Here is a 20284-nt window from a genome sequence, read left to right on the forward strand (position 1 = left end):
GAGATATACTGCCTCCAAACAGAGGCTTCCTTTAGCTATCAGTAGATTTGTCCTCAGTGAATTTGTCTACAGTTCTTGTGAAGTAATCTTATGGCAGCAGTGTTCATAAATTAATTATGTTCTTTGGAGAAATACTTTATATTGAATCTCTTGCGATCACCTTAATTGTGTTGTCCCTAATTCTTGTGCTGTGGTTCAATAAATGCACTCTCTGTACCTCATAGTCATCACTTTGCCTCTCCGTTTGACTACCAAATCAGAATAAATTAAACAAAAATATGTAGTTTATATTTGTCATAACTTTTAGGTTACTTTTGTATGGATATTTTTAGCATGGGGTTGCTTTCTGTATTTATGTATTGCATTAGTTGATGGAAACAACATTAGCTGCCATTATTTAATGAGTTAACCATAACTATCATTTTAATTTGTGTTCCCCATTTGTATATGCTGTAATCAATGCATACAAATAGCCAAAAACCAATAGATCTAACTAACCTCTTGTTCTGAAGCTCTGTGCTTCTAGAAGATTTACTTCACTTGTGCAGGATGGCGACTACCAGATATCCCTTGCTGACTAAAAGAATGGTGGCCCAAGACTACCGAGTAGCAGCTACATGGGAACGAGGTTAGTGAAAGGTTTCAAGGCCTACTCATCCCTGCAGAAGAGGGGTGGGTATGCTCAAGAGCTTATAGGGCTGCATTGTACCATTTTAGGTTTCTTTTGACTTCCACAGATCTACACTACTTTGGGTTGGGTGACCTGAAGTGACGTCTTGTTTCTCTGGGGTCTGGTTTTTTTAAATGGCTGTTTGGGGCAGGGTTGGGGTCTTAAACAGTATTATTTAGTTACTAATATATTATTATTTAGTAATTATCTGCCTTGGATGATGCAAAATAGTTTTTTAACACACACACACACACACACACACACACACACACACCCCGCCACATCATCTTGTAGGTTTGACAATTCTCACCCCATTAGAATTATCTTTTTAGGATGCAGAGAAATCTCGTAGCACCTTTGAAGCGAATCGAGAGAAAAACGTTGGTAGCATAAGTTTTTTTAGACTAAGGCTGTATCCACACTGCATAAACAATCCAGTTTGACACCACTATATCTGCCACAGCTCAATGCTATTGAATTCTGGGAATTGTAGTTTTGTGTTTTGACATCTCGCCTTCTCTGTCAACGAGCTCTGGTGCCCCAAACAAACTATAATTCCCAGAATTCCATAGCACTAAGTCATGACAGAAATAATCTGAGACCGCTTTAACTGCCCTGGCTCAAGGCTGGGGAATTCTGGGAACTGTGTTTTTGTGAGACATTTAGCCTTTTTCTGTCCGAAAGCACTGGTGCCACAATAAACTACAATTTCTCCGGATTCGCTAGCACTGAGCCGGGGCAATTAAAGAGGTCTCAAACTGGATTATTTTTGCAGTGTATTTTGGATCAGTCTCCAAAGCTGATAATACCAACTTCTTTCTCTCAAAGGTGCTACAAGATCCTTTTGCATACTGATCCATACTAACACGGCTAGAGTATTGCTGCTATATTAAAAAGTGCTATGCATAAAGCAAAATACGTACAGTCAGTCTTCCTTATCCATGGATTTTTTATCCACAGATTCAAGCATCCACAGCTTGAAAATATTCCCAAAAATATAAATTCCGAAAAGCACACCTTGATTTTGCCATTTGATAAAGAACACCAATTTGCTATGCCATTATATTTAATGGGACCTCAGCATCCATGGATTTTGTTACTCACGGAGGATCCTGGAACCAAACCCCAGTGGATAACAAGGTCCTGTTGTATGTTGGATGTGGAAAATGCTTTTCAGTAATTCATACTCTTGTATGTGGGAACAGACATATTTTATGTGACAGTGTAAAATGTTACTCAAAATAATGTTAGGTTTTCATCAGTGCCATTTTGTTTTGGCCATGATCCAGTGACAATAATAATAATAATAATAATAATAATAATAAAATTTTTATTTATATACCGCCCTTCCATCAGATCAGGGCGGTTTACAGCAAGAAAACAACAATGACATAACATTACATATCTCAAGCATAGCATAATAGCAATAACAATACATTCCAATACAAAAACGGCAATACAGTTTTCAATACAAGATAAAAATCAATACATGTCTCAAAACAGCCAATATTACATAACAGCAATAACATATCCAAACAGTATTAGCCCAGCATTAATAACCAAACCCCAAGGCAAAGGGGGACGGAAGAAAGCGTCATTCCCTAATGATCAAATTACAAAAACCCCTGCACAACCCAACAAAAATTAACAGAGACTAATAATTCCCGCTCCTCCCCCCAAAAAGACTTCCCACCCGCACAGTCGGGCGGTACTGGCGCTGATGGAGATTGCGCCTCAAGTCCTCCGGGGCGTCCTCCGTTGCACGGTGGCGTCTGGGAGCCGGCGGGCCGGCTTTTGAGGACACCGCTCCCACCGGTGCCTCCCCCTTTCCCCGCCCATGCAACCGGGCGCAGCTGTTGCCTTCTGCCGGCCAGGTGGAGGTTGCGGCAAAAGTCCTCCGGGGCATCCTCCGTTGCGCGGCGGCGTCTGGGAGCCGGCGGGCCGGCTTTTGAGGACACCGCTCCCACCGGTGCCTCCCCCTTTCCCCGCCCATTCAACCGGGCGCAGCTGTTGCCTTCTGCCGGCCAGGTGGAAGTTGCGGCAAAAGTCCTCCGGGGCATCCTCCGTTGCGCGGCGGCGTCTGGGAGCCGGCGGGCCGGCTTTTGAGGACACCGCTCCCACCGGTGCCTCCCCCTTTCCCCGCCCATGCAACCGGGCGCAGCTGTTGCCTTCTGCCGGCCAGGTGGAAGTTGCGGCAAAAGTCCTCCGGGGCATCCTCTGTTGCGCGGCGGCGTCTGGGAGCCGGTGGGCCGGCTTTTGAGGACACCGCTCCCACCGGTGCCTCCCCCTTTCCCCGCCCATGCAACCGGGCGCAAGAAAGACAGTGAATTGAAGCTTAAATTCAGTGTGTTGGTTCAGCTAGATACTTGGCAGAGCTGAAATAGGTTTGGAACCAGCCATAGTAAGGTCTTTATATGACCCATTTTTCCTCCCCATTATTCACAACAGTTAGCTCCAAAGAAATGGTTTCCCAGTTGCTTCTAGATACTCAAGTGATATGTTTGTTGTCATTTTGAATATTTTTTAATTAATGAGTGTTTGAAGTATATGCCTTGCATATCTGCCAATCACAGATTTGCACTCTGGTACATACCCAGTCTCCGAGTAAGACACACATATTTTTTTATTTCATATGTATTCAGTCTTTTAGGGCAGTGCTGCACCTGGTGATACTGAACAATGACTGTGCTTTCTAATCATTTGCTATACAGTTGATCCTCCATTTTTGTGGAGGGATCTGTTCCGGAACACCCACCTCCCCATAAAAACAGAGGGTCACGCATATTCAAGCCCCATAGGCTTGAATGGGGCATGTGTGTGGTGTGTGTGTGTGCCAGGCTTGCGCCCCATTGAAAATAGCAGAGGTCGCTCCTTCGTGGATTTTCAAGGTCACAGATCTCAGATTCGCGAGTTAGGAGAAGTGGCTGTAGCTTAGCCCCTCTTTTCCCTCAACAGACACCCCAGTAAAGGTTCTTGGATAGTGAGTGGAGCAACTCTTGTAGTCTTGGAACTTTAGATCAGGAGAGATGTTATTCAGCTATTTCCTTAGCACTTCATATGAATAGACACAGCTATGGTGTTGTATGTGAGAACTAACAACATTGCCCTTTGCTTTTTAAGGTGAGAGGGAGCCTGCATGAGAAGATGCTAGCCTTATTTATCCAGCTAGACAAGGAGATGGTTCTTGCAGGCTGCAAATATTGAGGGCATTGTTTTGAAGGCCTCCTTTCATGGGTTTAAGCATCTAATACTAGTGGAAACATTACGTATTCATTTGTATGCCACTCCATTCTATAAAAGTTCTCTGGCTGACTTACAGTAAACATGCTAACTTACTTATCCAATGTTTCCCTTTACAGAATCCATTCTTCTTCAGGTTCGTGGTAGCCTTGGAAAGATTTTGAATGCAATGAGTCCTCTACAACCTGTAGCTTCCAAAGATGAAATATTAGCCACTGAAAAACACACTTTAGAAACCTTCTATCCTATTGCACCTACAATCGACCTCCAAGAAGTGAATGTATATGAGACAAAGACTGACACAGGTAAATTTGATAGAGAGAGGAAGACCATAAGCTGAAACCTCCTATTTATTCCATAGTAGTATATTTGTTATGGGTGAAATTCTGCCAGGTGGCATATAAGGGTAATGGTTAAAAAGAGTGAAGGTATTAGCTAAAGCATTAGATCTAATTGCAGTAGTTTTTTAAAAAAATATATATGTTTAGTTGGTTTAGTATCATTTAACTCACACTGTTGAAGAAATAAGACTATCATCTGATTTGTACCTTAGGTTTTCGGGAAGGTTACCCATATCCTCATCCTCATACTATATACTTTGCTCCACGTTGCCTTAAATCTAAAATTAAACCAGAACATCTCCAGGCCAGAATGATGATGTTTGCTTTTGGAAGTGCTCTGGCCAAGGCTAAAGGGCTCTATGGGGTAAGTGTATGGATGTTTATAGATAAATCTTACATGATCCTAGAAAGAGGACTATTTGCTTCGTGTTTCCATTCTGTTAGAATGAATGGGATACATTGATAGGTTTTGGAACAATTTTTACCTTACTGTGGACATAGATGGGCAATACAGTTATACCATGAAAAATTGGCATGAAACAGCCAGTTGTATATTTAAAGCCTACAGAGTGGGCATGATTGGCCATATAATGCCTAGTCCACCTTCATGTGGGTCTATCCTTTTTTAAAAACTGAAAGTCACTCTTGATTTTTAGGCCCAACTATTTTGGTGCTAAAACAGGCCTCAGGCTGATCAAAACTGCCTTTAAATCTTTTTAATGAATGCAATTGGTCTTTTTTATGCTTTTTTTCTTCCTGGTATGAGGGCTTCATTTACCTCCCCCTGTGTTAACAGCATACTAGCAGGTGTTCCCACATTGTAAGGAGAAAGTGAATTCCTGCTCTCTAGCTTTCTGTGGAAATATTCACATAGAAATTTCCTGTGCTTTTTGGTTGGGGCTGTATCACAAAATTTAGGATGATTGGAATATTTTGGAAAAGTACTATTAAGGTACAGGCATATAAGCTCTGAGCATGTTGTTTCATGGCCTGTTGTGAAAAGCTGCTAGCTATTGATAGGGACTACCTGTACTGCTTGAAGTGATGTAGCAGAGCAAAATCATATTCTGAATTCATATGGTTATTGTGATTCTGCCTTGCTTGAGAATCATACCTGGGATGCTGTGGTTGAATTCTTAATCAGTCATGGACCTTTTGAATGTGCAAAATACTGACATTAGCTTTCTGTATAACAGTAAAATAATTAACTTTGTATGCTTGTGATACTTGAATAGTAGAGAGGAAACTCAGGGGACATGAGTTGATTTTACAGTTAATGAAATTTTACTTGGAGATGGTAGGGACTGATACAAATGTTCCAGAAATTGTTACAGGGTGGCGTTGTTGTTGTTGATGATGATTTTTTGGCAAGGTTGCCTGTGGGTGTTGTTTTCCCCAAGGGCAAATCAGACTCCAGTTCACAAAGTCAAAATAAGGATCTAGAGTTGGTATTTGGACTGGATGTAAATCTGCCATGCTGAGATATCAACTGGAACCATTCCCAGGAAAGCTTCCTGCACTAATATCAGACTACTCAAGTCTGTTTTTGTATTATCTGTGGAGACCATTTTCTGTGTACTACTCCCACCCTCCCCTACTACCAAAGTAGTACATTACCAATTGTAATGCATTGAAGTACAACAGAGATCAGAAGACAGGGCTTGAAAGTTCTGTTCTGTCTTGATCTCAGTCCAGAGGTTGTAACTAAGTCATGAAGCCCTTTTTCCCCTTTCCCATTACCAGGATGAACCCAGAATCTTGGATAAACCCATTGTTGTGCAGAGTGTTGGTACTGATGGACAGTGTTTTCAGTTCTTGGTATTCCAGTTGAATACAACAGATCTAGACTCTTGCAATGGTATCAAAAACCTGGTCTGGATTGATGGAGATCAGCTTCTTTATGAGGATGCCAGGAGTCGTCCGGAAATCAAGAAAAAGGTGGTTGTGGTAAGTTGACTATAATACTCTACAGAGTATAATATTTCCTGTATTTGTCACATCAGAGTTTGGAATCATTAATAAGTAATGTGTTACTTGCAAATTAACAAATTATAACTGCATTACTGTCAACCTTAAAAAATACATTTTTACCACCACCAAAAATGGCCATCCCTTAGTAACATTTTCGCAGGAACAAATGAATGCTTCTTGTGGCTCAAAACCATAGCATTTGCTTTTTACTAGTAGTAACATTAATGTCCTTAGACTAGAATACAAAGGTATTCTGACACACATTTAGAGTTCAACCTTCAATAGCACTGGAGGACTAAATATACGCCATCCATGTGAATCATAAAAATATATTGCAGTCAATCCTCAGTATCGGTGGGCTAACAATTCATGGACTGGAGTATTCTCGGATGACCCTACCCGATTATTGTCAATGGACAATGCATGTGCGCATGTTGAGTGTCTGTTGGCAATAATGGGACTTGAGGCTCCACATTTTTTGATCTTTGTAAGTGAGGGGGTCCAGAATGGAACCCCCGTGGATATGGAGAGCCAACTGTACTACCAGATTTGACTAAAGTATATCTTGAAAGAAGTGCTTGAAGCTACTGTGTTCACCTGCCTTATAAAATGCCATATCTTCTAAAGCAGGAATATAAATACAGCAACGGTAACTTCTGTAACACCAGAATACTGTAGCTGATTAGATCTTCACTCTAAAAACATTTCTTCTTCGTGGTCTCTGCGAATCATACAAATGGGTTGTACTGCGCCTGCGCAGTGCCTTCAGAAACTTCTAGAATCACTGGGCAAAGCACTCTTTGCAACATATAGAAACTTTTTGGCGGTAGCTCCGCCCATCCCTTATAAAGCCCCTGCTTTCCCGCTCTTTCCCCAGTTCCTTTTTTCCGCCACGTTTGCTGCCTTTGGGAACTTCGCTCTTCTTATTGTCATCGGAATCACTGGTAGCTTGACCACGGACCGTTTTCTGACCACTCTTTGCTTGACCCTTGACTGCGTTTCTTCTCCGGGCTGACTCTCATTACTGACTTCGGCTTGTTGACCACGAACCGTAAGCGGATCATGCCATCGGTGCCTTTCAAAAAGTGCACCGTTTGCGGAGGTAAAATCCCCGGCCAGGACCCTCATTCGGCTTGTCTTCTGTGCTTGGGAGAGGCGCACATCCCATCATCCTGCGCCTTGTGTAAATCCCTCACTCCCCAAGCGAGAAAAAATCGAGAGACCAGACTAAAGGCGGCCATCTATTCCAAGGTCTTCGCCACGGGTGCCATGTCTTCTCTAGGGCCCCCCTCTTCCACCGGGTCGGCGCCGTTACCAGCTCTTCCCGAGGCCCCGACCCAGCTCATGGCCGACCCTCCAACTCTCTCTGAGGTGGCTCCCCGCGAGGGACCGGACGCCAACACCCCTTCGGTGGACGTTTCCCGGCCGTCCAAGAAAGATAAGTGCCCGAAGAGCTCTAAGGAGAGCCGCGCTTCTGGAAAGGACTCGAGCGCCCAGAAGGGGTCAGCCTCGAGATCCTCGGCCCCGAAGGCCTCGACCCCAGCGAGCTCAACTAAGGGCTCGTGTTCCACACCTTCGGTCCCGAAGCCTTCAGCGGACTCGGCTTCGAGGTCTTCGACCACCAAGGTGACGACTCCGGCTTCCGCTATCGCGTCGCCCTCGGCCTCCAAGAGGACACATACGCCTCCCTCGGGAGACCAGCACCCATTGGCCAAACGACACCGCTCTGACAAGTGGGATTCCGACGGCTCCCGGCACAGGGAGACCTCTCGGGACCGGCCGGCCTCCGAGCGCAGACCCCGGGAATCTCGCCCTGTGGACAAGGCCTCCAGGGTTGGGAGCTCCAAGACTACAGAGCCCCCCTCTACTCGTCCAGATCGCCGTCGCAGCTCTCCCTCTGAGGGTCGTGCCCTGCCTAGTTTTCGCCACATGCCGGATGACACCATCGACGTCATCTCGGAACCGGCCTCTCCAGCGAGCTCCACACATAGTCAACGCTCGGTCACCCCGATGCCCAGATCGGTTGTCCATACCGCCATGGTCCACCGGACCGCCTCTCCTTCCCCTCCAAAGGAGCCGAAAAGACCAGACTACCTTTATGACAGCGAGACGGACACCTACTACATGGCTGTCCCACGGAACTCTGTTGCATCCCGCCTTGGATCTCCATCTCGAAAGTCCAGGCCAGAGCCATTCACTAAGCCTACTCGTGACGTCTCAGCTTCTTCCCGTCGGGCAGGCGCGGCCTCAGACCTCCAAGTGGTGGACCTAGACCCCGATGAGGAGGCTCTCTCTCACACCCGGTACCGTCCCCAGAGTGACTCCGGCGCCTCGGATGCCGAGGATTACCAGCCTTCCGTCCAGGAGTTTGCCCAGCCTGGTGCCATGTCGCCCACTGATGATGTCCGTACCTTTGCTGAACACGTCATCAAGATGTCAAACGCACTTGACATCCAAACCTCCCAGGTAGAAGATGAGGCCTCTGACCCCATCGAAAGGAGGATCCACGGAAAGCTGCCTACTCCACCTGCAATTCCTTTGCTACCGTCGCTGGAAAAGCTGGCGAGACGCTCGTGGGAAGCTCCCGCTTCGACGGCTTCCAGCAACCGCAGGATAGAGTCCCTCTACAGGATTGCTCCTTCCACTCCCTCATGGCTCTTTGGACACCCGAGGCAAAATTCAGCTATCGTCGAGGGCGCCCAGCGGACATCGACCCCAAAATCGTCCGTGATGCCAGCGGACAAGGAGGCAAAGAAGGTGGACGCTTTGGCCAAGAAGGCCTATTTCTCATCAGCCCTGGGGATCAGAGTGGCCAACTATAACGCCTGCATGGGGGCTTATATCCAGTGGCTAATGGAGAAGATCTCCCCGCTTATTCCTGACCTTCCTGATGAGTCCCAGGCCACTCTTTCCGAGGTCCGGGATGAGGCACACTCCATTGGGAGTTGGTTGATAACGTCAGCCAGGCACTCCACGGATTGCTCGGCAAGATCCATGGCCGCGGCGATTGCCCTGCGCAGACATGCTTGGCTGAGATCTTCGGACCTCAACCAAAATGCCCGTACCACCATTGAAGACATGCCATTTGATGAAGATGGCCTCTTCCACCAGGAGACGGATGAAAAACTCAGTTTCAAATACCGCATGCGGACCGCCGCGAAGAAGCACGGTATGTCATCCTCTCCTCAGACTTCCCGTAAGCGTTTCACCGGCGTCCGTCCATGGTACGGGCAAGGCCAGAGCTCCTACCAACAGGATCGCCCCTACCAGCGCCAGGATCAGCCCAGACAGAGGTACCCCTCGCAGTCCTCCTCCTCTTCAGGTCGCCATTCCGCTCCCAAGTATAAGAAACATTACCGGAGGCAGGATCCCGACCAGAATAAAAAGAGGAACTGAAGTGGTGCCGCATACTCCGTCGTCTCCTCTCCCCTCTGTTTTCTGGACAGACTGAGGCCCTTCTCCAACATCTGGGCCTCGATCTCTACCGATTCTTGGGCCCTCACCATCGTCTGTAGGGGTTATGCCCTCGAATTCGAAGAGCTCCCTCCAACCGGAGCTTTCCTATCCCCCCCCCCCTCAGACACCCTTCTCGACGAAGTACCCACCTTGTTGTCCAAGGGCGCCATCTCGCCCGTCGATGCCGCCGACGTCCCTAGATGTTTTTTCTCCCACTATTTTACGGTTCCTAAGACTGATGGGGCATCAGACCCATTTTGGACCTGAGAGCCCTGAATACTTACCTCTCCTACCACCGGTTCCGGATGGTAACACTTGCCTCTATTTTGCCTTTGTTACACCAGGGCCTGTGGTTCGCGACCATCGACCTGAAGGACGCTTACTTTCATGTCAGCATCCAGGAGAGCCACCGCCGGTTCCTAGCCTTTGCAGTCGGGACGGACGTCTACAGCTACAATGTTCTGCCCTTCGGCCTTGCCACGGCCCCACGGGTCTTCACCAAGTGCATGGCACCGGTCGCATCCCATCTCCATCGCCGGGGCATCAGGATCTTCCCGTACCTAGACGACTGGTTGATAGTGGCCCCTTCAAGTCAAGAGCTTCACCGACACACCTCGGAAACCCTTACGCTTCTAAAGGACTTAGGGCTAGTGGTCAACCTCGAAATGTCACAGCTCCTTCCCACCAAACAAATAAGATTCGTCGGATCCATCCTAGACTCCAACAACTGCATGGCCTCCCTACCCCTCGACCGTTTTGGGGCCCTTTGCGTGGCCATCCGACGGTGCACGGACCGAAGACGAGTCATCGCCAGAGACGTCCAGGTGGCCCTCGGACACATGGCCTCGACAACTTTTGTCACACCGTGGGCAAGGCTTCGATCCCGAACCCTCCAATCTTGGTTCCTTTCAGTCTTCGACCCGGAGACCGACGCTCCATCCCGTCGCCTCACCATCCCGAGACCAGTCGCCCGTTCCCTCCATTGGTGGCTCGACTCCCGGAACGTTTGCGCAGGCATGCCATTTTCACAGCCTCAGCCAGAGGTGGTGTTAACCACGGATGCGTCGGAGGACGGATGGGGAGCCCACGCTCTAGATCTCTGGGCGAAAGGCGTGTGGTCACCCGACGAAAGGACCCTACATATCAATGCCCTGGAACTAACGGCAGAGGAAAAGGCCCTAAGAGCATTCGAATCCTCCCTCTCCCACAAGGTCATACAACTCCGGACGGACAACACCACGGTGATGTACTACCTGAACAAACAGGGAGGCACCAGATCACGCACCCTCCTCAACATCACGCTCCGAGTGTGGGAGTGGTGCATCGCCTGAGGCATCCTGCTTAATAATAATAATGCTTCAAGCGGTACACCTGCCAGGGACACTGAACGACTTCGCGGACCTCCTCAGCAGGTCCCCGTCTTCATGCCACGAGTGGAGGCTCCATCCGGACACCGTGAGGGACCTCTTCCGTCGGTGGGGGACCCCTCAGATAGACCTGTTCGCGACTGTCCACAACACCCATTGTCCCCAGTTCTGCTCCCGGACGCGAGGCGAGGACTCCCTCGGGGATGCGTTCGGATTCGACTGGTTGGGGGTGCCGCTGTACGCCTTCCCCCCATTCCCGTTGATCACCAGGACAGTGTCCAAGATGACATCAGAGGCCGCCGATGCCATTCTGATCACCCCGTGGTGGCCAGGACAGCCTTGGTTCCCGAGCCTCCTTCATCTCTCCCGGGACACCTTTCTCCGGCTCGAACGCAGGCCGGATCTTCTCACGGTTCAGGGAGGTCGAGTCTGCCACCCCGACATCGACACCCTTCCCCTGGTAGCATGGAGAATCCATCCCTAGCTTGCCTGCCAGAACCGGTATGCAGAGTGATCCTAGCTGCCCAGAAGCCGGCCACCCGCAAATCTTACTCCCAAAAGTGGACCAAATTTCTCAAGTTTCTGGCTGACAGACACCTCTCCCCTGCCCAAGTATCGACGCCGGTGGTGCTGGACTTTTTAATGTCCCTGGTCGACTCGGGCCTCTGCCTCACTTCGATTAAATGCTACCTGTCGGCCATTTGTTCTTTTTTCCAGTTTCGAGATAGACCTTCCTTTTTTAAAGATCCCCTTATTAAGGGTTTTCTCAAGGGCTATAATAATCTGAACCCGCAAGTGTCCTTGCCACCCCTGGCGTGGAGCCTGGAGGGGGTGTTGGGAGCCTTACAGTCTAAGCCTTTCGAGCCCCTGGCCATGACGGACATAAGGCTCCTGACTTGGAAGACGGCGTTTTTGGTGGCAATTACCTCGGCTCGTCGGGCTGGTGAACTTTGTGCTCTGAGACGGGACCAGCCATTCCTCAGATTTCATTTGGACAAGGTAGTCCTTAGAACTGACATTTCTTTTTTGCCCAAGGTGGTGTCACTGTTCCACATGTGTCAGGACATTGTGCTTCCTACCCTGGCCCCGAACCCGACCACGGATGCGGAGAGGGCCCTCCACACGCTAGATGTCCGAACGGCACTAGCCTTTTATTTGGACAGGACTAAGGACTCCAGCCGTTCCGAGAGGCTGTTTCAGTGCTACTCGGGACCGAAGAAGGGATTACCGGTATCGGCCCAGAGACTCTCTAAATGGGTGTCAAACACCATCTACTTGTCTTATGAACTCTTGGGTAAGCCTTTACCGGTCAGGGTCCGCTCCCATACCACAAGGGCGGTAGCAGCATCTTCTGCCTTCTTGTCAGGGGTTTCATTGGAAGACATTTGTAAGGCTGCTGTGTGGGCACAGCCCCTGACATTTATTAAACATTACAGGCTGGACACCAGGGCCAAGAGAGATGCAGCCTTTGGCAGGGCTATCCTGGTTTCTGGATTGCACTGATTTCAGCCTCCTTTAGGCTTACCAAGTTAATGGTTTAACACTCACTCTCCCTTTATGGGTCAAGGGTTTACAGACCTATAACTCAGTTTTCAATAGACGAGTCTTGAGACAATGTTTGAGCTTTTTATTATTGTTGTCAAATAAACAATTGTTGGTTATTTATGGTGTCAGGACACTCCCTCCGCCTTTAACCTTAGCTTGCTAGTCTCAACCCATTTGTATGATCCGCAGAGACCACGAAGAAGAAGGACAGGTTGCTTACCTGTAACGGTATTTCTTCGAGTGGTCATCTGCGAATACATACAAATCCCGCCCATCCTCCCCTCGGTGTCCTGCTCTAATTTGGCTCACTCCTTGTCGCCTACACGGCGGAAAAATTGCGGAACTGGGGAAAGAGCAGGAAAGCAGGGGCTTTATAAGGGATGGGCGGAGCTACCGCCAAAAAGTTTCTATATGTTGCAAAGAGTACTTTGCCCAGTGATTCTAGAAGTTTCCAAAGGCACTGCGCAGGCGCAGTACAACCCATTTGTATGTATTCGCAGATGACCACTCGAAGAAATACCGTTACAGGTAAGCAACCTGTCCATCTCCAAGGTGTTTCAAAAGGGAAAAAGTATCATGTAAGTTGTATCTCATTCATACCCTCTTTCAAAAATAATCCAGTAGCCAAAGAATAGACCCATTGAATTAGTTGTTAATAGTAAATCAGTTGTTAATAGTAAATCCGGTGGTTGCAGCAGGTTTACTCTAGTTGGAATTAACAATTGGGTTTAAGGCTACATTTTCCTGAAGGGCATGAGTGAGAATATACTAACAGAATAATTGAATATACTGAAATGTGTTGTTGAGTTATTTTGTATCCCAGACATTGAAAATCCAGATGTTTTCTTTACAGAAGCCTGCGGGAATACATGGCTATCAGCCAGAAACATTCAAGAAGTTCCTGGCGTTCTACTTACATGGCGCATTGTGTGAATAGACCACTGAAGGTGCAGAATTTAACATGTTTTTGCCACATTTCCTTTTGTAATATAAAACGTAAACATTAAAGGCTATTTAATATTTTTAAATAAACTTTTCTCTAAAAACACATGTAAACAGTATTGTTTCACCCTTTTCTCTCAAAACCTTAATGAAGCAGCATAAGCACTACTAATTGTCAGAGGAGTTGTGACTTGAAAAGAAGAGATGAGCATTGGAGCTTTTCACAGGGTTTATCACAGCTTTGCACAGTAAGGAACACCCATCTCTCAAAATGTCATTTAGCTAAACATACTAAATATAGCTTTACAGCGGATAGTGGATAGGCAGTGCAAACTGCACAGTAAATGCTATTGAAGTTACTAGTTCATGAATCTTTGGGCAGGAGTGGAACTTAAGCTAATATGTATTCCAGATTAGGAAAAATGTCAGCAGTGGGTTGATGCCCATTGTGATTGATGTAGATAAGGACATGCAGGCTTCCACACAGAGATCCTTTGTATGGGCATGGCATGCATCCAGCAGCAGAGATGGGAAAGTTAATTTTTTTCGATGACAGCTCCCAGAACCCTCTAGCCATTGTAACCAGTGCCATGTTGGTTGGAAAATGGGGATATTCTGCAAGTTGAGAGTCCAAAAAGTAACACTTCTAAGCTCTGTTCAAATGGACTGAACTCTCTTCCTCAGATGATACTGATAACCTCAGCTTAGAAATTAAGTTTCACTGCTGCATATTTAATAGTTTGTTTTTAATCAAACGAGGAAGCAGAAACAGTATTCTAACATATACTGAAAAGCTAGTTGTCTGTGAGTGATTGAGGGGGGAACAAACAGAAACATGTCATGAGTTTCTAGCCAGATAATATTAACTGTACTTGTCTAACAAAATGGGAAATCTGTTCAGGCTTCGTTGAATTCTATTATTTGTGTATAACTGAAGAAGAAAAATCTATTTTACAACCTCATTTTTATATAGTGAATGATACACTAGCTACAGGAGGCTGTTAGGGGCAGCGATTTTGCCTAGCACTATCAACAGCAATTGGTCGTTTGATACTGGACATGCCATTTTAGTATGCCACAGGCCCTCTGAACTGGCATCTCTAGCCACCAAAGGACTAGGTGAATTTTGACAAATGAAAGGCTAACTTGTGAAGAAGGTGAGGAGTCTGGCAGGTCTTAAGCTAGCATGATGGCAGTACTTGCCAACCCCTCAGCCACAGCTAGAAAGCTAGCAGATACATAATGGATGCATAAGCCCTACTGCTGTACAGGGAGACCTGGCTGAGCTGTTTGTGTCTTCTAGATGTGAAAAGAAAATGCATCAACAAAACCACCAGGAACAATCTGTATTCTCAACACGCCTTTCCACCCCTCTTGTTTCCTTCTTGTTATGAGCACAGACAAATACTCTCTCCTCCTACAGCTTCTATACTACAGTGACAATTCTAAGGCAAGGCCCCAGGGACCTGCCAGAGTGTTTGTGATAGGCTTTTGAAGCGGCTCCCACTCGTTGATCTCTTTGTCTGAACTGTTTCAACAGGTATGCATGGCTCAGATAAAATAAAGTGCATGATGAAGTCTGTACACTGTTCAAGGGGAGAATTGTTTCTTAAACAGCATGTCCCCTTGATGTGATGCTAGTATGAAATCAAATGCTACTGGCTGTGCTAATAGCTCTACCAGGGGTTTGCATGTGCCCACAGTTTTAGCATCTTGTGGCACACATTCCTTTTGCATTCAACCTGTCAAGAGAGGAGAATGGGAATTTGATTGCATTGTACACTCGCATGTTACAGAAGGACAGGTTGCTTACCCGTAGCTCTTGGGGTGGTCATCTGTGCCCTCACAAATGAGACTCATGCATGCATAGAACATTCCTGAGCTCAGTAGCCTTTGGCCCCCTTCGGGCATGACCATAATTAGTGCAAAGAGCTACTCCCTTTATTTTGCTGCCCCTTGATATCAAAAAAGACTTCCAGAAAGAGAGAGGATGAAGAGTTGTGTGAGGGCACAGATTACCACTCAAAGAACTATAGTTACAGGTAAGGAACATGCCCTCCTTTTTTTCTGTGCCTCACACAAAGGGATAGCTAGCTTACAATAGGAGGTCCACTGAGAATGGATGACAATATCACCCTTCCAAAGGATGCATCACCCTGAGCCCTACAGTCTACTTAAGTTATGTCAGATAAAGGTTGAAAGTTGAAGCCAAATAACCCTGCAGAAATCTGACAGGAAAATGCCTCATACCCATGCCTGGGACATAGACACTGTGCAGGTCGTGTGGGACCTACGGCCTAACCATTCGGGAATTTTGGCAAGATGGTATGCCAAATGGATCAATTCAACCACCCATTTGGACAGTCTGCAAAGAAATGGGGAAACCCACCTTCCAGTTGCTGTAGCAGACAAAACGTCTTGGGGATTTCCTTAGAGGACCCTTGTGGTGAGTAGGCTAAAGCATGCCAAATGTCCAGAGTGCAAGGCCTTCTTCAACGAGGAAGAGAGATCTTGAGGAAAGGCTGGCAACACAATATCCTGGTTAAGGTGGAATGGTGATATCACTTCAGGGAGCAATGCTGGGTCAATGCATAGTATTGTCTGCACTGGTTGCATTTCCTTGTGGAAAACCAGATAGGTTAGCCCCACCGGTGGATGATCAGGCCAAAGGCATTGCAGCATAAGAACCACTTGTGTGCCTCTGTGGCCATGCACTAGGAGATTGACTCATCCGGGGATGTGAAGAGCTAGTTTAAATGAGTGCCCATGAATGTACCTGTCCCATAGCTGTATGGCAAAAGCATTCATCGTAGAAGGCCTTATCCCTCCATTTGTTGACATGGTGGTCTGGTTGTCCAAGAGTATCTGTACTACTGTCCCTCAGGTGATGTCCTTTACCACCTTCAGGGCCTTCATGACTGCAGTGAGTTTCAGGACACTGATGTGGGAATGTTTCTCTCTCATCAACCTACACCTGTGGACTGCAAGAGTGGAATGTATCCAAAGATATGAGGGCTGCAGGCTAGGGTTCCAAAGGGCATGCCCTTGAAAAAGCTGATCAATTGGAGTCACCAACGTAAAGTGGAGAGAATCTGGACATTCTGGGGAGAGTCCCACCCTAGATCAAAGAGGACAGGAACATAGCCAGGCACACTAGGTGCCTACTGTGGTGGAAGGAAAGAACCAGAGAAGCTTAATGACTAGCCGAGTTGGCACTTGTCTCCTGTGCCAGATCAGTCGGTGTGTATCACTCATGCTCTTTGTTGGAAGGAATGCCCAAACAAGCTTAGAGTCCAGAACTGATCCTATGAAGGGGAAAACAGAGAAGAGGTGAGGGACGACTTCTCAGTATTCACTCAGAGTGACTGCCCCACTGGGTGTTCACCCTTCTCTGTCACTTGGTGCAATCTGCATCCCCTGAGTGATGCCTCTTTCCATCACAATAGAGTTTGGTGTCAAGTGAGTGAAGAAGATGATGTCTTCCTTTTGAACCTTATACAGGTATTCCAGGCACCTCGATGTTGGAGGAACAGAAGATGGCTATGACTGTTTGACAAGATCCAGAAGTGCTGGCAAATGTGGCAGCGTATAGTAAACATATGCTGGATAATGGAATGTACTAAGGAATTTCAAAGGAAAGTCATCCTGTGCTATGCAGAACTTTTTATTGTATAGATAAAAAAACCCTATGAATTGCTCTTAAAGTAATGTGTGTGCCAGAACATTAGATTCTCCTGATGTGTAATGTGTACTCAGGACAAGGGGCTACCGTTAGGATATGGAGAAACAGAATGGTTTCCAAGTGGCAAGGGAGTCAGGCAAAACCATCACGCCCTATTTATTTAACTTGTATGCCAAAATATATATGTGAAGTAGGATTAAACTCAGGAGATGTGAAAATTGGAGGAAGGAACATCAGCAATTAAGATATGCAGATGACACCATACTACCAGCAGAAAATATAAAAGATTTGAAAGACTACTACTGTATTGAAGAAAGTGAAGGCAGGAAACGCAAAGGCAGGTGTACAGCTGAACATTAAGAAAGCAAAAATAATAACCATAGACAATCTACATAATTTTAAAGTAGATGATGACACTGAAAGAATGATGTTCCATACTTGGTCTCAATGATTACATAGATCAGTCCCATATTAATACTGAAGTTGGGATGATCTATGACATCATACTTCACATTTCTATGTATGACTGTGAAAGCTGGACAGTGAAAAAAGCTGATAGGAAGAAAATAAACTCATCTGAGAAGTGGTACTGAAGAAGAGCTCTGCAAATACTATGTTCTGCTGAAAAGACAAATTGTTGAATCCTATACCAAGTCAAGACTTAACTCTTCCTAGATGCAAAGACAATTAAACTGAGGTTGTTATACTTTGGCCGTATCATGAGAAGAAAGGACTGACTAAAAAAACAACAGCAAAGGCTTGGTAAAGTGGAGGCGCTGGGGGGCAAGAGGAAAGGAGGAAGAGCCATAATACCAGATGGATATATTCAATCATAGAAGCCACAGCCGTGAATCTGCAGGACCTAAGCAGGGCAGTTGAGGTGACTTGGAGGTCTCTCATCCATGGGGTTGCTATAGGTCAACGTCAAGTTGAACACAGTTAACAAATAGCATGGAGACTTGGGCATTAATATGCTGGAATACCAGGTCCAAAGAGGAAGTAGGTTGATACTTCGAGGGCAAACAACTTTGCCATCCTGATAATAAGTTCTGTGTTGCGGTGATCATCCTTCAGTCAGAAGGGAGTAGTGTCAGTGATGTCCTCTGTAAAAGGTGATGGAAATTATGGAGACATACTGTATCAGCAACACAACAAATTCTCAGAGCCAGTCAGAAGAGATTGGTTTTAGTTGTATGGTGCCCAGATTAGTCTGAGATTGAGGTGTCAAGGTGGGAGGCAACACACAGCTTGTGTTCCATAGTGAAGGCACCATTAACACTGGGAGAGACACTGAAATCAGGGGTGAGGGGGTGCCAAATTAAGGCCACCAAAGTGGTTTCCTGGTCCGACAATCTAGAAATGGTAGCTGAGGGTATAATAATAATAATAATAATAATAATAATAATAATAATAATAATTTATATCCTGCCTCTCTACAAAATGCAATCGAGGCAGTTTACAAGATTAAAAATATACAATCCGAACCCTCAACCCACTCCCCTTAAAATACAATTAAACAATGTAGAATTTAAAACATAAAGCTTAAAAACAATAAAATAACTGTGGTGAAGTCAGAGGTCAGCAATTAGATATAGCTGGAGAAATAGTCAGCAAAGGCCTGCCGGAAGAGATCCGTCTTTATAGCTTTTTAAAAGCTGTTTAGAGTGGCAATATGATGGATCTCGTTCGGCAGGCCATTCCACAATCTTGGTCCAAGGACCTAGATATGGTGGCAGCTGGGATTGATTGCTGAGGGCATGAGGCAGAAGGATGATGCAACCTCAATCTTGAATGGCACCAATGCACCTCTGTTGAATGGCGGTGGGTTAAAACCCCATGGTAATCTGTGTAATGCCGAGGGGAGTGGTGTCAGTGCTCAGTAGTACAGTAGTGGCCATCCTGTGGTGGTACAGATAAGTAGGCCCATGATGGTTGTGTCCAAGGCAGTGATGCTGAACCTGGGGAGTTGGCACGATATTAACAATACTGGTGATATGGGTGGTATGAGCTGGAACAGTATCCTTGATGTGTCCGAGAATTGGTCATATAAGCACTCATACTGTTGGCATTGGACTGGGTGTGATCTGCAACTCTGAGACATGTGAAAGAGACATGAGGAACGGGGCTGGCAGTACGGGTAGGTTACAGCAAGAGAAGGGGAGGCTGATAAGCTGGTAAGTGACTGTCCTGGGAGCTTGTGAGGCTGAGCAGCCAGGAGTTGAATGAATTCCTCTGTTGAGGGTTAGTCTGTCTGGGAGGGTGATACTTGAGGCATCTCCTGTACTGCTGGTTCTTCAGCGCAATTGTTGATACGTACCAAGTCAGCAGATGGAGAAAAGGGATAATATGACAGTGTCTACATTGCAGGAAGCAATACTACCTCTCTATTCCACTTTGATCTAGCCTCACCTGGAATACTGCGTCAATTCTGGCACCACAATTCTAAAAGAATGTTGACAAGCTGGAGGATGCCCAGAGAGCTACCAAAATAATAAAAAGGTCTGGAAATGATGCCCTGTGAGGAGCAGCTTAGGAAGGTGGGTATGTTTAGCCTGGAGAAGAGGTTAAGAGGTGATATGACAGCTGTTTTCTGCCGCTCCAGCGACAAGGACCTGTAAACTACAGGAAAAGAGATTCCACCTCAACATTAGGAGGAACTTCTTCGCAGCAAGAGCTGTTTCAAAATGGAACACTCAGAGTGTGATGGAGTCTCTTTTTTTGGAGCTTTTAAAACAGAAGCTGGATGTTCCTGCATGTTAGGCATTTGGACTGGATGGCCCTTGAAGTTTCTTCCAGCTCTTATGATTCTGTGACACTGGGCGTCGGGTCAGAGCTAAAGTTGATATGGTGTCAATACCAGGATTACAATCATTGGGCTTGCCTTCCCTTTTTCATTTGCCTTTTTTTCTTTATGGTGGGCTGTTGACTCAGCAGAGCCCATCTTTTGAGATTTGCCAGGCTTTGGCCATACAGAAGCAGATTTGCCAGGGATTAGGAGAGCTGGGCCATATTTTAGCATGCACAGGCCTCTAACAGTGGTGGAGAAACATCTGGCATCCAAAATCAACAG

The 20284-nt window shown here is 46.4% G+C and overlaps 1 protein-coding gene across 2 annotated transcripts in view; it reads left to right on the top strand.

The window, feature by feature from the left end:
* LOC149316321 (large ribosomal subunit protein mL37-like) overlaps window positions 1-13646 on the top strand; it is a 27621-nt gene extending 13975 nt beyond the window's left edge. For both annotated transcript variants that reach the window (XM_089515204.1, XM_089515205.1), the window contains 5 exons: window positions 513-628; window positions 4030-4215; window positions 4464-4615; window positions 5995-6198; window positions 13444-13646. In XM_089515204.1, coding sequence (XP_089371330.1) covers window positions 513-628; window positions 4030-4215; window positions 4464-4615; window positions 5995-6198; window positions 13444-13527 — 742 coding nt within the window. In that variant the 3' untranslated portion in view covers window positions 13528-13646. The remainder of the gene's footprint in view (window positions 1-512; window positions 629-4029; window positions 4216-4463; window positions 4616-5994; window positions 6199-13443) is intronic.
* The last annotated feature ends 6638 nt before the right edge of the window (window positions 13647-20284 follow it).

Source organism: Sceloporus occidentalis, unplaced genomic scaffold, assembly GCF_023333645.1.
Source record: "Sceloporus occidentalis isolate IW3139 unplaced genomic scaffold, rSceOcc1.0.p SCAF_3, whole genome shotgun sequence".
Classification (NCBI taxonomy): domain Eukaryota; kingdom Metazoa; phylum Chordata; class Lepidosauria; order Squamata; family Phrynosomatidae; genus Sceloporus; species Sceloporus occidentalis.